A 17,161-nucleotide genomic window follows, 5' to 3' on the forward strand; every position below is an offset into this window, starting at 1 on the left:
GCAGATCACTGCTCAGGAACTAACTGGGCATCGGTTGACGGGTGGTGAGCAATTGCATTGTGCATCACTGGTTTTGTATATGCCAATCCTTTTATTAGTATTGTCGTTTTATTATTGTTATCATTATTGGTTTCTTCCTTTCTGCTCTATTAAACTGTTCTTATCTCAACCCACCAGTTTTACCCTTTTTTTCCCCCGATTCTGTCCCTCATCCCACTGGGTGGGGGGAAATGAGCGAGCAGCTGTATGGTGCTTAGTTGCTGGCTGGGTTTAAGCCATGACAGCATGTTACATGAGGTACACAGAGAACAGCTAGGCTTGTACCCTGACATAAAGTGCCTTGGCTTGTGCGTTCTCCATATGAAGTGAGACTGGTTACCGGTAGTGCACCCTCGGCATAGACCTGGCTGTCTGCTCTCTGAAATACTCCTCTGGGACAGGGAACAGCTCTTGTTACGGATGCATGCATAACCAAATCCAACAGGTGTTAAAACTCAGATTTAGTCTTCAGTAAAAGTTAGTTAGAAGTCTGGTAACATTTTATAAAACCACAGACTCAATGGTGTAAAGAGAATTAGTACTACATGGCCGACTTAAGAATCCCGAAGATTTAAAGTGATGGCTCAAAAGGTGCATATCACTCCCCTAAAAGCTGAGGGCTCTCTCCCTCAAGGAGTTAGCTCGAGTGGTGGCCTGACCCGAGGGGGAGTCCCTGACTGCAGTGATTCCAACATGTCCTCCGGCAGGACCCTATTTATACCCCTGTCAAATCTGACCTGTGGTCATTTAATCCCTATTGTCCAGGAAGGTCACCTCAGTGTACCTGGTGCTTCTCAATTGGCCAGTTCAAATTTCAACCTGTGGCCTCCAGGGTTTAGGTTGGTTTTTTTCCCTTCCCCTTCCCCCTGCCTGGAGAAGTTTTGTTTCCTGCTGGCGGGACGGTGGGGAGGGGGGAGTGTACTGCCACACAATCCACCCTGTGACCACAGTCATGATTCGACTGGTTTCCTTGGAGTGGGAGTGCAGTCACCTCTTGCCTCCAAAGTTAGAAGGGGGTGCAGTCTGATGAATTTGACTCTCATTGTGGGCCATCATTCCCTTCTGGCTTAGAACTAAAAAGTGGAATATCCAGTGCATGGACAGGTTTTAAGGGTGTATACTTAATCGTTAATACAGGCTTCACTACCAAGTGTTTGATAGAACTTATTGCAATATAGATTACAGTAATCATAACCACAAGCATTATTAGAGAAGGCTGGTCGGCCACCCCAAGAAAGAAAACCCGAACATATCAAAATTTTCCCAACCAGTTGGCCCCTGGTGCAGAAGCAACTGCCTCCGAGTCTCTTGCCATATTCTCTCGTTGATTTAGTCTTGAAGCCACATTGACACATTTGGAGTGAGCACAGCAGTTGTCCATTGATATGTTCAAAACTTTACATATACCCTTCTCTTTCTTTGGCATCTAATCCAATACAGCCCACTTTTGATAGTCATTTTACCAATATGTTGTAACTGATTGTCTGAGAGTCCCCAAATTGTTAGACGTAGCGTTGGCTAAGGTGGATAGCTGTAAACTCAGTTCTAGAGTGCTGTCGGTATTTTCTTGGGTATCATACATAGTCACCCCTATGGAATTTCAGGGCATGATGTAGTACTGTTCCAACTCCACTCCGTGATCTCATGAGCTAGTTGGAGTGTATAGTCACACCTGGTGACCAACTACAAACAACATGAGTATTACCTCCTCCCCCATAAAATCTGAAACTCCGGCTGTAATCATTGCATTGCTCAAGGGCTCATGATACTGATGTCCATCATTTTTGCCATGACATTATCATCCATTCTTCACCATCCATGCCTGCCACCATCATCACTGCCAGTAGAAGCACTGGAATGGCTTGTTTCTTCATTGCCCTAAAAGAAAGCACAAACTAGGCCTCTGTCTTAAAACCGGGTCACAGGGTTAGAAGTCTGGGATTATCCACCGGGCACTGATGTGGTGAGTCTTTCCACTCCCATGAGATGGTCTCAGAGGACCAATGTAATCAACCTGCCACGTGCTGCAAAGAGCCTTGTCTTGTCTGATATGCTGGGCCAGAGCTTGGTTTGCGTGATTAGGCTTAAGCCTTATTCAGCATTGCGGGCAAGCTGTAAGAATTGCTTCACAGGTTTTCATTGATGCTGGCCAACCCCAAGATCGGCATTCATAACAGAGATCTGCTTTCCCTGAGTGGCCTCATTTGATATGCAACCATTCTGCTAGTCTATCCCAATCTTCCTTCTCACTGGTGACTGTCCTGCTTTGGGCCAGGTGGTCCACCTGTGATTCCATTTCACAGCTGGGGTTCCATCCCAAGCATGTCCCTTCACCCATCCCACCTTTAAAGGTCGGGATCTCCCTATTGCCAGGAGATGTTTCCAGTCCTTTGTCCTCCACACTTTCGCATGACCTACTTCCCACTTACTAGATTCCCACTGACATACCCACTCTGTAGCACCCTTCAAGGTTGTGTAAGAGTCAGTATAGATGATGGTAGCACCATTCTCTATGGCCAGTAATAAAGCTCATAGTTCTCCTACTTGTGCACTACCTCTTCCTCAATTTTCTTCCCAGTACCAATTTCCAATGCTACTGCTTTATATTGCCATTTTGATCCCACTTGATGGGCAGATGCATCAGTGAATCACACTCTCTGCACATCTGAGCCTGCCACGAATTTAGGTGCCTCCTCAACTGGAGAAGGTTTATACAGTTGACCCAGCAAGGTTGGGTCAGGGTTTGCAGGTTGCTGTAGTTTGGAAACCTTAGTCAAACCCTCCTTTAGCGGGAGCAATTGGCTTATTCCTTCTAGGTATGCATACCAGTTCCTAACTGTGGCCTTTTGGGTGGAGGTGACCCATTGAGGATTGAATTTAAGACAGGGAAAGAACCCTGTACTATAACATTCTGTGAGGTATGCAGCTTTTCAGCCTCTAACTGCTCTAGTGAGGGAAAGAATCCCCTTCTCCCAACCTGAGTATCATCACTCAGTCTCTTTGAATGCAGTGGAAGAGAATAATAATGGTCTAGCTGGTCCCTGTGGCCCCTTTTGAAACACGCCACAGTATGAGGCATGTTCAGCAAATCCCTATTCCACCCTTAATGGATCTTGTGGGTGCAATGAACCCAGTCTCTGATAAGCCTTAATGTCATTTTTCAGAGTGTTAAGGGCTTCTGTATGTTGCAAAGTCCAATCCCATTTCCTATTATTTCGGAGCAAGTCATAGAGAGGGTGGGCAATCACTGAAAACCCTGGTATATGTTTTCTCCAGTAGCCCAAAGTACCTAACAGCTGTTGTAATTCAGTTTTATTGCCTGGAGTCTGTCCCTTTTCAATAGCTGATAGAGTATCGTCAGGTACCACAACTGCTCCAGCTATCCACCATGCCCCCAGGAATTTGACTTCTTGTCCCCAACCTTGACATTTAGAAGATGGAATGTCTAGCCCGTTCTTGACTAACAGATTCCAGATGGCCTCAGCCACTTGCCCTACCTGTTCCTTGTTGTCTGCAGAGAAGCCTGTGGTAACATGAAGGTGAGTATTATACAGAAAAGTTGATGACTGAATATGTATTTTTCTGTAACTTTTCCTCTCGTGGAACAGTGGTTGTTGCCACATTGTTTCTCTTAGTGTCTGTTAAAGCATGACCTGCTAAAAAATGCATCTCTTTTTGTGCCAGTCGCTAAGGAAACAGCTTAGCTGGCTAATAACTTGATTGATAGGTTTTATAAATAATTCTGGCACTCGTCCTGGAGTAACTACCTGGTCACTTAGCAATTCAGTGCTATGGTAAGCAGATAATTTACTGAGATCAGATTTTTTTTCTCTCCTGTTGTATGAAGCACTGTCCACTGGCTGATAAGTTTAGCTCAGCTTAGTCCTGTTCCACTGGGATAACAAGCAATTAACTGGATTGTGATCAAGTCTCCCAAAGCATAAGCTTATATTGCATCCTGACTTGGAGCCCAGGGACCTTTGCAGACTTTTCTTCTAGTAGGGTTGCAGGGAGTTTATATAGAGAGTGTGACAGCAAGGTAAGAGCTGTCAAAAGCTACTGGAAGTACAGTTTGCAATGATGGGATATGCATAATTTTCCTCTTCCACAGTTCTGGAAGGGCAATGGTTAACTGGGAAAAGGAAGCTAACTCAGAAGATCTGAAAGAACTCCCACTTATGATGATGCATGTAAGAAGAGTTGGAGTTTTAAACGTGACAGAATTGCAAAACATGTAACATAGCTGAGATAAAAGCCAGCATAATGAAGCAGTGTGTTCTTGTGGTGTTTTCTTCTCCAAGACAAAACCCCTCAATTTTTACTTGCTATGCTCTTACTTCCGAAAGCAAAATGTACCAATATGCCAATGCTCCAGCAAACTCAATACCCCTATGTATTTCCTCTACTAGACAGGAAAAATAAAACATCCATTCGGGTAAAGAGATAAGCATTTTCTTTTATTAAAGTTATCATCTTTAGTCAGTCAAGCCATACTGCACAGTTTCAACTTCTGAACAAGCTTAATTAAAACTCAGTTTGAAGATTCTTGGTTTTCAGTGGAAAGCCGTTTAATAATTTTTAAATGAAACTTTACTGTTAAAATAGCAGCAGGAATATTTAGCCATCCTGATGAGACACAGAAGGATACAACTAGCCTTGCAAATAAAATTTGTGTACCTGATCCCAGCCTCTGGAAATACTTAGGGTATTCCGCGTTAGCAGCATATATCTAGAACACAGCTTAGCAAACTATCTGCAGTCAACAGCTTGAGCCAACTGGTGTATACATTCATTCGTTAGCCAGAGGGTGTCAGCTCCTGGGTCACTGTGGCCTAGTGGTTAAGACTGCCAAAACAATGCTGGGTGGTCACCTGCATGTCTGCAGAGGATGTGAGAAGGCTGCATAGGTGATTCCAGCACAGATGGCAACTGGTACATTGCAAGCACCTCTACTAGGAAGCAAACTGCTATATGCCAGAAAAAAAAATAAAATAGAAGATCAGTGGACCTACAGTAACATAGACCAGATGAACACAGGCGTTGACACTGGCCCTGTTCTCCAATGCAATATAAAGTGCACATGTGCCTTGCCTCACCCCAGTAAACCAAGGCATGGAGCCATTCTGCCATCTTTCTTGTAAGCTGAGTTAAAAAAGCAAATCCATTCTGAGTGGTGATAAACTGGAGAGATGCAATAGGACAGTACCCTATCACAAACAGACTAGTTGCACCTGAGAGCCAAATAAAGGCCAGCTTGCAATCTCATTAACAGGCTTTGTGGAACCAGCTTCCCCTTAGGAGTCTGAGCATGAGGGTATAAAAAAAATGGATTGTCAACACACTCTTCCACCCACTTGTCAGAGATTATTTTCCTGTGCAGCATGTATGTATGATAGAAATACTCTACTGAGGAATAAGCAGAAACCAGCTCAAAGACAGAAAGACAGAAACCAGCTCAAAATACAGTTTCCCTGACAACACCAGCAAGACTTCGTAGCCGTTCATGCTCTCCTGTCTGCATCCTCCTCTGCTAGCTAATCTTCATCTGCGGTGAAAGTATTCAGGTCACCACAGCTCTCCAGATACAGCAATCCAGGGTGCTGTCTGAAAGGTAACACACGGGTACACAACGACATGGCTTGCTCAGCAGATGCTGTCACCTTTAAAAGGAAAAACAAAAATGTAAATCAGATTTGTTTTCACGCTTTTGTTCCATTATAATAGTTTCTTACCCAATTAGAAAGAAGCTAGTTGTAGTGTTGTCTGTTATTTTTAAAGAATAATAAAAAAAGCTGAGACTAAAATTGCTATCTGTCAAGGAGGCATGGGAAAAGCAAACCCATTTGGGAAATTGAGTGACTGTTGTCTTTTTTTTTTTAAAAAAAAAAAAGCTGCACAAAAATTAGCTCGCCTCAAACCATGGCATGTCAGGTATTGCTTAATAAGAGTTTAAATGTTGCTTCCTGCAGAAGCCACTGGACTGTAATAGCCTTCAGGCCAGTGTCATAAATTAAATTCTCACACGGAATTTTTTTCCAGCTGTTTCTGTCAAATTTGTTGAGGCTTTTGTTGCCTGTAGGCTGCAGTGGGAAATCTCACTTTATCTGGAGAGCCTAAATTACAATCTTTGATGTATTTTGCATGAGAACTCAAACCAAAACCAGTTGTCACAGCAAATCACTTGTACCGTGCATGAATCAACTCATCTATCCAAATGGTCTGTAAGCCACCAAAACATTTGTTTGATGAAGTCTGTAATGTCTGAAACTTCTGAATATTCATTCCATTAATATAAGCACATATTTTCTACTTTCTACTTCTTTTCATTTAGTACTAGGCCTTATTTTTATCCTGGGAGCCAATCAAAAAAAGTTGCTTCTAGTGGGTTTGCATAAAAATGTCCTTGTCAGCCTCCATTCCTTCCAGTTTATAATACTAAATACTTTATAACATCTCTTCCCTCTCCCCTGCCATGCTCAGTATAAACACTGTCATGTTATTTACAGTTTGTGATTCTACCACAGAAGACCATCTCCTTCAGCTTTTAAATACACACATATTCAGTTTTCTGAAAACCTTCCTGGCTGCATGGCTGATAGAGAAAGAGACATTATAGCTGCACAGCCTCTTGCACACTCCCTAAATAAAACTAAAGTACCAAAGGAAGCTAAATGGGTTCAGAAACTTCAACACACAAAGCCCGGTGGCAAATGTAAATCTATACTCCCAAACCAAGGCCAGCGGGTTTCCACATCACCTGACAAAGACAAGTAATAAAACTACCTGCTCAAAGAAGGTGGCACTGGTGATAGCCTCTGCCATATGTTTCTCATCTGATTTTAAAAGAGACTTGGTATTTTCCACCAATTCACGTATGTCAAGGTTCATGCTGCTCGATGACTGCTTTAGGTTCTGTGCCACAAGCTGTTTAACGTATGCGTAAATCTTGTTGTCTATCAAACACTGGATTTCAAAGCCTGTCACAGCCAAAGCTCTTGGTCTCAAACTCTTCTGCAAGATGACAGTGCAGAGTTCTAGCTTTAATTTAGCCTGCATTGCAGCTTCACAGCTGAGCACTGCCCCTGAAGAAAAAGATCAAACAAAGCAAACAATCCACTTGGTTCACAGTACTGTTGTACAACAAGTATCCCCTGAGATTTCAATCCTGACTCAGTGATGATGCAGTGCAGAGTTTAACCATGTAAAACTTAACAGTCTGGCATGGTCAGGGTGGCACACAAGGCTCACTCTGTACTGGATTTACACTAGAGAAAATGCCTATAAGATAGAGTCATACATGACTGTGTTTTAGCACATATCACATGTCAAAGGGTGTGGAGGGACATTTCTGGGAAAGCTATTTGCCATTTTGTGTACATTGGTTCCTTTCTCTTTTTCTTCTTTTCTGAACAGACCTGAAATGAGCATTGAGTGTTAATGTTAACATACAGTTATATAAAGCAGGTTAAGCAAAGCTTGAAGGCTTCTATGAGCTCTCCTACACTCTTTGTAACTTTCAGTTATTATCAGTCAAGAGGGCTAGTTACAAAATATCTGAAAATAATTGCTTGTCAAGCTGGAAGCTAGTAATACTACAAAGTGGAAATACAAGGGGAAAAAAAACCAACCGAAACCTCAACATTCAAAATTACCTTGCAAGGACTAAGCAAGGGCCAGGAGGGAATCAATTCCACTGCCTTTGGTCTAAATAACAATCACAAATTTTTGGCCCTGTTAAAAAAAATAAATAAGAGCACCTACAGGTTGTTCCAGAAGAACTTTAATGTTGGCTTTATGCCAAACACAACAATACCAGGAGGAGATGCAAAACTTCCCAGTAAGAAGAGCACTAACTAACTTGAAGAAACTTCAGTTGTTCTGTTGTAGCTCAGTTCCCTTCCTGCAGCACTTGTGTATTTAACTCTCAGGTCCAGTGCTGAACAGACCTAACCTCAGTTACACTGAGCCTAAAGCACCCAAATGCTTCTGACTGATGGAGTCTCTCTACAGCAGAAACGCTCCGCTCTGCTTTCACAGCTATGAACAGGCTCTGTGTCATGCAACTATTGCTTCAGCAGCAGATTCTCTCGAGTGCTGTGGTGGAAGTTGATAGGAGGAAAAACAAAACACATGACGTAGCAGAGACGTAAAAACATTCCACAAAATACTAAGTGTAATCTAGATAGGCACACTCCCAATATTCGAAAGAAATGGTTGTTACTAACATACCCCCTCCCTGCTTACATTTTGTGAGTGCTAGTATGTATCAGCAGCTACTATGGGGATTCCAATATCCTCTAATAAAAACTGCAAGATTCTTGACTAGTAGATTAAGATAGTCACCAGAATCAAGGACTCTGCAGTCACACTAGCAGTTTTCCCACAGCAACTGAACTGGATCACTGACACCAAAGCAGCTGTAACAGACTTCATTGGCTCTCCGCTGTGGGTTTATGGTGTTGAGTTTGGGGGTTTTTTGATGCTAAGAGAAGTGAGAAAAGGGGTGCAAATTTATAGGCTAATACCAAATACCCAAGCTAACTTTGCTTTAAATTGCTCACATTGACAACTGCCCTTGCAAGCTTTTAGATGCCATTTTACAAATACACTGAGAAATCGTATGTGCTCCCTCCTCATCATCTTCCACCACCCATCCCTCCTCCCCAAGCTAACAATGACTGCTACAGACCCTGTTCTTAAATGTGAAAGCCTAAAGAGCAGCAAGACTAAGGTGTTGGGTGGAGAAGATTTGGCAAAGCAGAAAACTGCTGTAATGTAAGTAGGTATTCTTTTGGTAGACAGTAGCTGATTTCTGCAGGTACTAGGTTCGAGGTACTAAGCTTCTGACAAATGTTCTTTAAAGGACTCATTACGTAAGCACTGAGAGAGAAAATCAAGTCACCTTGAAGAAACCAGTAGCATAGCTCAGAGTCACTTTCGGACCATTTCCACAACTGATTGAAGGCTCTTCTGCTCACTCCTGCAGGCACCAGGCTTGCATTTGAAGGTGAAAGGCTCACTCTGCTGGCAGATTGAGGAATTTCTTCACCTGAGTAATCAGGAATAGTAAAGGTGAAGTAGGAGTCAGAATAAAGCAGATCTGTACAAGCCAGTATTAGAGATTATTACCTTTTTTTTTCTGTTTGTTTTTTTTTTTTTTGTGCTGCCCCCACAAATCTGTAATGATTGGACACAAAAGCCTAGAGGTGCATGTATGTGTGCATATACCCACACTCACCAGTAATACTGGTCTAAAGCCTGCTTAAACATTTGCAGAAACCTGTTCAGCCTTATGCAACTGGAGCAGCAAAAAAAAAAAAACAACCAACACCCAAAGCCCCCCAGCTGTGCCTAGCATAAACCTCACCTTAAACTACCTGATCAGAGGGAAAGGTACTACAGCTTTCTTGGAGAGAAAACTATATTTCACAGATCCTGAAATCCTCCTGCATATAAGCAGGTGTACCAAGATATGACAGCATATGGTCACAGAGGTCAGTCACTGTTTGCAATCAGGTAGCTTGTAAATCAGTCATCAGTTCCTATAAGGGAATTAAAAATCTTGTTTCATGAGGTTCTTTATTAAAAATAAAGATTTTTTCCTGAATTCTTGTGATATGTTGATTCTTTCCAATTAATCAACATTTCTCCTTTTCCTTAGGGTGAAATTATATTCTGTGATTCCCACAATTGCCTCTTAGTGAACAGGACAGGATGACGCTACGTGTTTCTCACCAAGCCTGGTTCTGTATCTCCATCTGATGGCACCTGGCATATTACAGAAAATAATGTTCTTGCTCATGCAAGAGCAAAAACCCAAATTAACGTAAACAGTCTTTTATCCAGAACTTGGCAAATGTTTGTGCTGCCACTCTAACAGAAATGTGTCAGTGACTGGAGCATTCAAGAAAATTAAGGCTTGGATGGTATGTACTTGTTGAGCATAGCACCTTATCTCCTACACAAATGCAACCTGGAATCTCTAAAGAGAAGAAACAGTGACACAACCTATATAAAGCAGATACCATTTGAAGTCAGGAGGTAGGACCCAGCAACAAAGCACGGTGGACCAAGAATGAGGCAGAATTAGAGAATCTATCACCGATATAAACTTTTTAATACCAGTGGAGTTGTGCTAGCAGTCAGTCCTTGAGGTACAGTGCTGCTGGTATGTTGGAGAAGTTGTTGGTTTTTTTAATTACTAAACAGATGAATGAACCAATTTCATGATCTTATGATAATTCTTCATAATATTAATGTTACAGATGTCAGAGAGATAATTGGCTTAAGCTGGTGTGTACTGGAAAGTCATATATCTACTATGTGATGATATAGACCAGCTGCCAAGCATCCCCAGCCATCAGTAAACAGTTCTATGTCTTCCTACCACAGACAGCAGGGAAAGTCCCATTTTGCTTGACAGGAGTTCTTCTGAAGTCAGTAAAACCATTTTAGCTGACACAGAGAAGCTTACAGTTCCTCCTGCAGCTGGCAGCCAGGACCCCCCCAGGTTCTGCTGGCAGAGTAGCGCATAGTTTTAACTTCTGTCAGGAGCCGCACTTGGTTGATCAGTCCTGATGATGCCAAGGGAATCACAGCATCATACACAAATGCCCTGGCATGACAGACTACCAGCATAAACTGAAAGTTCAGCTTTTATTTATAGACTGTTCTTCTACATCAGCTGAGACAGCCCATGGAGTTACTCTGCCACAATTCCAACACACCCCTTCATTTTGTATTACCCTCCTGCTGTGGTTTAAGCCCATAAGGCAGCTCAGCCCCACACAGCTGCTCACTCACTCTCCTACAGGGGGATGGGGAGGAGAACTGGAAGGGCAAAAGTGAGAGAACTCACGGGTTGCGATAAAGACTGTTTAATGGCAGGGGGCAAGGGAGAACAACAAAACAAACCAAAGAAAAACAAGTGATGCAAAAACAATCGCTCATCACCAGCTGACTGATGCCCAGCAATGCAACCCTGGAAAACTCCCCCCAAGTCTTTATTGTTGAGCATGACGTTATATGGCATGGGATATCTCTTTGTCCAGTTTGGGTCAGCTGTCCCAGCTGCGTCCCCTCCCAGACTCTTGCCCATGCCCAGCCTACATGCTGTGGAGGTGGGTAGAGTAAGAGATGGAGCAAGCCTCAATGCTGCACAAGCACTGATTAGCAAGAGCTAAAACACTGGTATGTTACGAACACTGTTTTCATCACAAATCCAAAACAGCACTATATGGGCTGCTATGAAGAAAATTAACTCCATCCCTGCTAGACCCAGTACACCTCCCCCCAAAAAACAAAGGAAGAGATACTGTTCAGCATATTTCCTTTTCTTAAATTCATTGCCCCTAGGAAGCCTTGGCATCTAGAAGCAGCAGCGCTAATTTTCTTTATTAAAATGCTCACTTTCTTCTTTATCGGAGTTTAACAGCCAGGCTGAGATTTAAATGTCTCTTTACAGGCCTTTTTATTTAAAAACAAACAAACAAACAAAACCCAAAACCCCAAACCCCAAAAACAGAGGGAAAAAAAAAGATGGACAAACCAGTTAAAAAGATGGGGAGGAGGGTACAATTTATCACATGTGCTTGGCTGTGCCTGCTTGCAAAGGAAGTTTTTAAATACAAACAGTACCTCAAACAATGCTTCATCACAGCTTTTTTAAAAAAAAAAAACAAAACACATTCCTGACACTCCTTCACAACAGTTGCATTTTCTACAGTATTCTTTTCCTGTTATCCATTCTCACAACTTTAAGCAGTCACCATGCAGACTTATGTTTGATAGCCTATTTTCATTTGTGCTCAAAGTGCCCAGAGAAAGCAACAGCAGTTTTATCAATAAGAAGTTGTCCTGGGTTTGTGTGGCAAGGTTTTGGGGGGGAGGGTGGGTTACAGGGGTGGCTTTTGTGAGAAGATGCTGGAAGCTTCCCCCATGTCTGACAGAGCCAATACCAGCCAGCTCTAAGATGGACCTGCCGCTGGCCAAGGCCAACCCCATCAGCAATAGTGGTAGCACCTCTGTGATAACATATTTAAGAAGGGAAAAACTTGTGGGGCACACAGAAACTGCAGCCGGAGAGAGGAGTGAGAACATGTAAGAGAAACAGCCCTGCAGACACCAAGGTCAATGGAGAAGGAGAGGGAGGAGATGCTCCAGGTGCGGGAGCAGAGATTCCCCTGCAGCCCGTGGTGAAGACCATGGTGAGGCAGGCTGTCCCCTGCAGCCCAGGGAGGTCCACGGTGGGGCAGATATCCACCTGCAGCCCGGGGAGGACCCCACACTGGGGCAGGTGGGTGCCCGAAGGGGGCTGTGACCCCATGGGAAGCCCACGCTGGAGCAGGGTCCTGGCAGGACCTGCAGATCTGTGGAGAGGAGCCCATGCTGGAGCAGGTTGTGACCCCGCAGGGGACCCACGCTGGAGCAGTCTGTGCCTGAAGGACTGCACCCTGTGGAAGGGACCCATGCTGCAGCAGTTCGTGAAGAACTGCAGCCCGTGGGAAGGACCCACATTGGAGAAGTTCGTGGAGGACTGTCTCCTGTGGGAGGGACCCCACGCTGGAGCAGGGGAAGAGTGTGATGAGTCCTGCCCCTGAAGAGGATGAAGCGGCAGAGACAAGGTGTGATGAACTAATCCCAACCCCCGCCGCCGGGGAATCCAGGAGTGAAGTTGTGCCCAGGAAGAAGGGAGGGGTGGAGGGAACATGTTTTGAGATTTGGTTTTATTTCTCATTACCCTACTCTGCTTGACTGGCAATAAATTAAGTTAATTTTCCCCAAGTTGAGTCTGTTTTGCCCGTGACAGTAATTAGTGAGTGATCTCTCCTGTCCTTATCTCGACCCACAAGCCCTTTGTTATATTTTCTCTCCCCTGTCCAGCTGAGGCAGCGGAGAGTGATAGAACGGCTTTGGTGGGCACCTGGCGTCCAGCCAGGGTCAACCCACCACAGAAGTCCTGGAGAACTAAACTTTTTGCTGCACCTCTTCTGAATTTCTTTCTGGTTGTCACAACTGATGAGATATCAGAAGCACCCAAGTGCTTGTTTTCAGAGGTTTCAGGTAGCCTGCCAGAGTATAAGGTACACGTAGTCTAGTTATGTCCTGTACCAGTATGCAGAAACTATTTAGTAATTTTTCCAGTGCAGGCTGAATAATAAAGTAATTCCCACATTTAGCTCAACACAGTGCAGTATTATTTTATCCCTTTCCTATCTTCATCAGCAACAAAATGTCAACAAGCACCATCACATACACAAAACAAATGGAAGTGCTGGAGCTGGACATAATTTCTTAAAACGTATGGACACAGAGTCAACAGCTAACTTGTAAATTACTAAGAAGGAAATATGTCTTTCTTTTTGTATCTTAAGAGCAAACAACTTTTTATATACTTTAAACATTAATCCCTTTTCCTACTGCCCAAGCCAATCACAATTCTGTATGTCTGGCTTGCAATACGGTGGCTGTCTTTCAAAGAAATAATAATGCTACTGCTACATTAAGTAATCTGGTTTGTGTAGAATGGTTCTAGAACAAATTTTAAAATGTACTTCTTACCTCGAGAGGCTTGCCTGTGACTCACTTCCCCTGAATCAACAACTTCCATGACACTTACTCGTAGCACACCTTCCTGGAATAAAATAGAAAAGTTGAAAAATCACAAGCCACCATGTTTTTTCTGGTACTTTCTAAGAACTGCAACATCCACCTTGGAAAGTGAACACTTTTGCTTAACTGCACAGTGAATATGTGATATGTGTTTAATTCCACTGCAAAACCAAGACTAGTGAATGTCTAAAATTAATGTTCTTTATCCAGGTCAGCCAGCTTTATCCTGCCAAATATTTTCTGGGAAAAAACACCTGTCTTCTGAAAACACCAGTGAAAAGGGATCAGTGAGCATGGCAAAACCCTGACCTAGTCCCACGGAGGGGGAGTACAGGTGTGGAAGGGAGGTAAAGCAAGGAAGCAGCACAGGCGTCCTCTGGAATAACCTCAACAGGGGTGCTCCACAGTGTATTTTGCTTCTTCTCCCATGCCCAGATGGGGTTTTCCAACTAGGGAAAACTTTTCAACTCTAAAGGTAAGTGATTAGCTAAAATCTTCAGGGAAATTTACAGCAAGCCACATTTGTAACCAAACATAGTCTCCTGCTATTCTGAAATGAAAAGATACCTGACTTACATTTACTGTGCCTCAATGCAACCTTACTTTATAGTGGAAAAACAAGTTACACTTTAAACTCCTGTGGGCCATACCTGCTCAGAGCTGTTCTGCCTCTGCACAGCTTCATAAGGAGGAGGTGGGTCCTGAGGGCAGAACTCCTCGGTGCCTTTGATTCGCGACCTGTAAATATGGGGCAACAGAATCACATTAGAGGCAAGCATCCTGCAACAAACAACACTGAGTGACTCTCTCGGTACAGCTTTCCATCTGCAGAAAAACATCACCTCTACCAAACTCCACTGGCTTTCCTGTGCCCACTCAGATTTCTGGATCTCAACCACAGCTAATGAACTCGCCAAGACCTGCAAAAGATTACCCCAGAAGATGGCAGCAAATTGCTCCTTAGGAGGTGCCTCTCCAATGTGTTCACCAGAGCTTCAAACATCTTTGGGCAGTACTGTGCCTAGGAACCCATTTTAGTTTTACTTCACAGGGGCTGTTTTGTTTCAAGAGATTCAAATACAGGTGGTCACTCAAAATGCAACAGCCTAGCTCTAATTTTTGTGAACTACTAAATTCTTAATTATAACTGAAATTCAAGATACTTCTGATCTCATGTTTTATGTTCACATACAGCTGCACAGAAAAAGGCAGACTCAAACTGAAGGCTATTTTTGTGATGATGCTTGACTAAGAACATTATAGTTGATAAGTTCACGAAGGCTTGTATGAGGCAAACATACCTCATGGTTAATCTTACTTCTCAGTTTTCAGAGAGCTCTTTGAAACCTTAAAGACAGCAGAAATCCCAAAGACTTTTTGCTGTATCATCTTCCTCTTAGGAGGTAGAAGGAAGGAAGAAATCAGAACAGTGCCTGGAGAAACTCTTTTTGGCAAATGCTGATTTTTATAACATAAGTTTACATTACCCCATTAACACTGGAACAAAGTGCAGTAGTTGACAGCAGCGCTGCCAAGGGGACCTTCCCCACAGAATCTTCAGAGAAGTCTGTGACCCAAAGTGTCTCAATTTTTCTCTGCTTTTTATTACATTTTAAATTGCTGATTTGGTACTGAGCAGGAACCTCAAGCAATACACATGAGTCCACGTGTTTTGCTCCCTGGACCCATATCAGGCTTAGAGATATCACTAGTGGATGCAATCTAGCTATGAAGAAATGTTACACAGGAGCAAGTCCTTCCTCCCAGAGTTTAGGGCTTCTCTGCACACTGGCTGGAGGGAACAAAGATGACTGTGACAATTATTTTCTTGCAAGCTGAAAGGAAAGGGCAGAGTGAATGGAAATGCCTATGGAAGGCTGCTTAGAGAGGAAAAGAATAAAACTTCCAAAAAGAGAACTGGGGACCATTTTTGTGAAAGGCTCCTGTCAAGGTAATGGAGGTAATGCATGGAGAAATTTGAGGAAAAGAAAGAAAAGGTTTTGATAACTGGTCATTGCTTTTTCATCTTAAAAATGAGGGAAACAAAACATGTTAAAATAGTTTTTAATTTCAGCCTATTTCATCTGCCCCTAAAAGCTTCAGAATAATTTTGGAGTATGATGGAGACTGATGCTCCATTGACATTACTTCTTCACATTTTTCCAGTACATTTATGATGAGCTTACATTCAATGTAGGTCACAAAATTATACACTTCTTTGTCCTGGTTTCAGCTGGGATAGAGTTAATTGTCTTCCTAGTAGCTGGTACAGTGCTATGTTTTTGAGTTAGGTATGAGAATAATGTTGATAACACACTGATGTTTTCAGTTGTTGCTCAGTAGTGTTTAGACTAAAGTCAAGGATTTTTCAGCTTCTCATGCCCAGCCAGTGAGAAAGCTGGAGGGGCACAAGAAGTTGGCACAGGACACAGCCAGGGCAGCTGACCCAAACTGGCCAACAAGGTATTCCATACCATGGGACGTCACATCCAGTATAGGAACTGGGGGGAGTGGGCGTGGGGGGGATCACCGCTCAGGAACTAACTGGCCATCGGTCAGTGGGTGGTGAGCAATTGCATTGTGCATCACTTGTATATTCCAATCCTTTTATTATTACTATTGTCATTTTGTTATTATCATTATTATTTTCTTCTTTTCTTGTTCTATTAAACTGTTCTTATCTCAAGCCACAAGTTTTACTTCTTTTCCCGATTGTCTCCCCCATCCCACTGGGGCAGGTGGAGGCAGGGAAGCGAGTAAGCAGCTGCGTGGTGCTTAGTTGCTGGCTGGAGTTAAACCATGACATTCTTGAACCTTAGTTTTGGTTTTAAACATGCCTGATCTGGCCTACCCAGCTCAGTCACACCTTGAAAATTGATGTTGCATCCAAGAATAATATCATGTTAAAACTTACTGCAGAACATGCAACTAGAAAAGCATTCCCTTAAGTCCCTTAATATAAAAGTCATTTCCAGGATGTGCACATTTGTCAATCTGTTCTTTATTTCTTAATTTCCACTCTCTCTTTTTATGTAAGCAAGGTGAATTCTTGTGTTAGTCAAAAAGCCAGCGGCTTCTTGAAGTGATAATACAAGAAGGTAGGCAGTAAGAGTCAAAGATGTTTCAGGGAACCCCACTGCCGAGAGACCACTCCAGACCATGGGGAGGCTTTGTACCACTGCTGGTAAGCAGGACACTGAAAGGGGAAGGTTCATCCTTGGCCACCTCTCACCCACCTTCTGCACTCATACCTCAACTGAACAACAGCATCAGGGCTTTGGCCTCCCAGAAACTTCAGTGTTCAATAGCAGGAACATGTTCAGTGGTTAAGAAACAAATGTCAGCAGCATATGGGTCCAGTTTGAGACACATACTAAATTTGAGAATACATGACTTGGATAAGCAGATTCGCACTTTGGCAAATGCCTCTAGTCCCCAAATGGTATTTTAAACTGGACTAGGGTAGATTTCCAGACCCCAGAAGACGGATTTGCTGCTCCACATAGATCGC

General features: G+C 43.1%; 1 protein-coding gene across 1 annotated transcript in view; it reads right to left on the minus strand.

Annotated features, from left to right (window-relative positions):
* Window positions 1–4,486: 4,486 nt before the first annotated feature.
* ENTREP1 (endosomal transmembrane epsin interactor 1) overlaps window positions 4,487–17,161 on the minus strand; it is a 32,145-nt gene continuing 19,470 nt past the window's right edge. The window contains exons 7-11 of the mRNA XM_075020819.1: window positions 14,301–14,430; window positions 13,600–13,672; window positions 8,942–9,088; window positions 6,823–7,121; window positions 4,487–5,699 (exon numbers count right to left, since the gene is read on the minus strand). Of these exons, the coding sequence (XP_074876920.1) occupies window positions 5,574–5,699; window positions 6,823–7,121; window positions 8,942–9,088; window positions 13,600–13,672; window positions 14,301–14,430 (775 nt within the window). The 3' untranslated portion in view covers window positions 4,487–5,573. The remainder of the gene's footprint in view (window positions 5,700–6,822; window positions 7,122–8,941; window positions 9,089–13,599; window positions 13,673–14,300; window positions 14,431–17,161) is intronic.

Source organism: Buteo buteo, chromosome Z (genome assembly GCF_964188355.1).
Source record: "Buteo buteo chromosome Z, bButBut1.hap1.1, whole genome shotgun sequence".
Taxonomy (NCBI): Eukaryota; Metazoa; Chordata; class Aves; order Accipitriformes; family Accipitridae; genus Buteo; species Buteo buteo.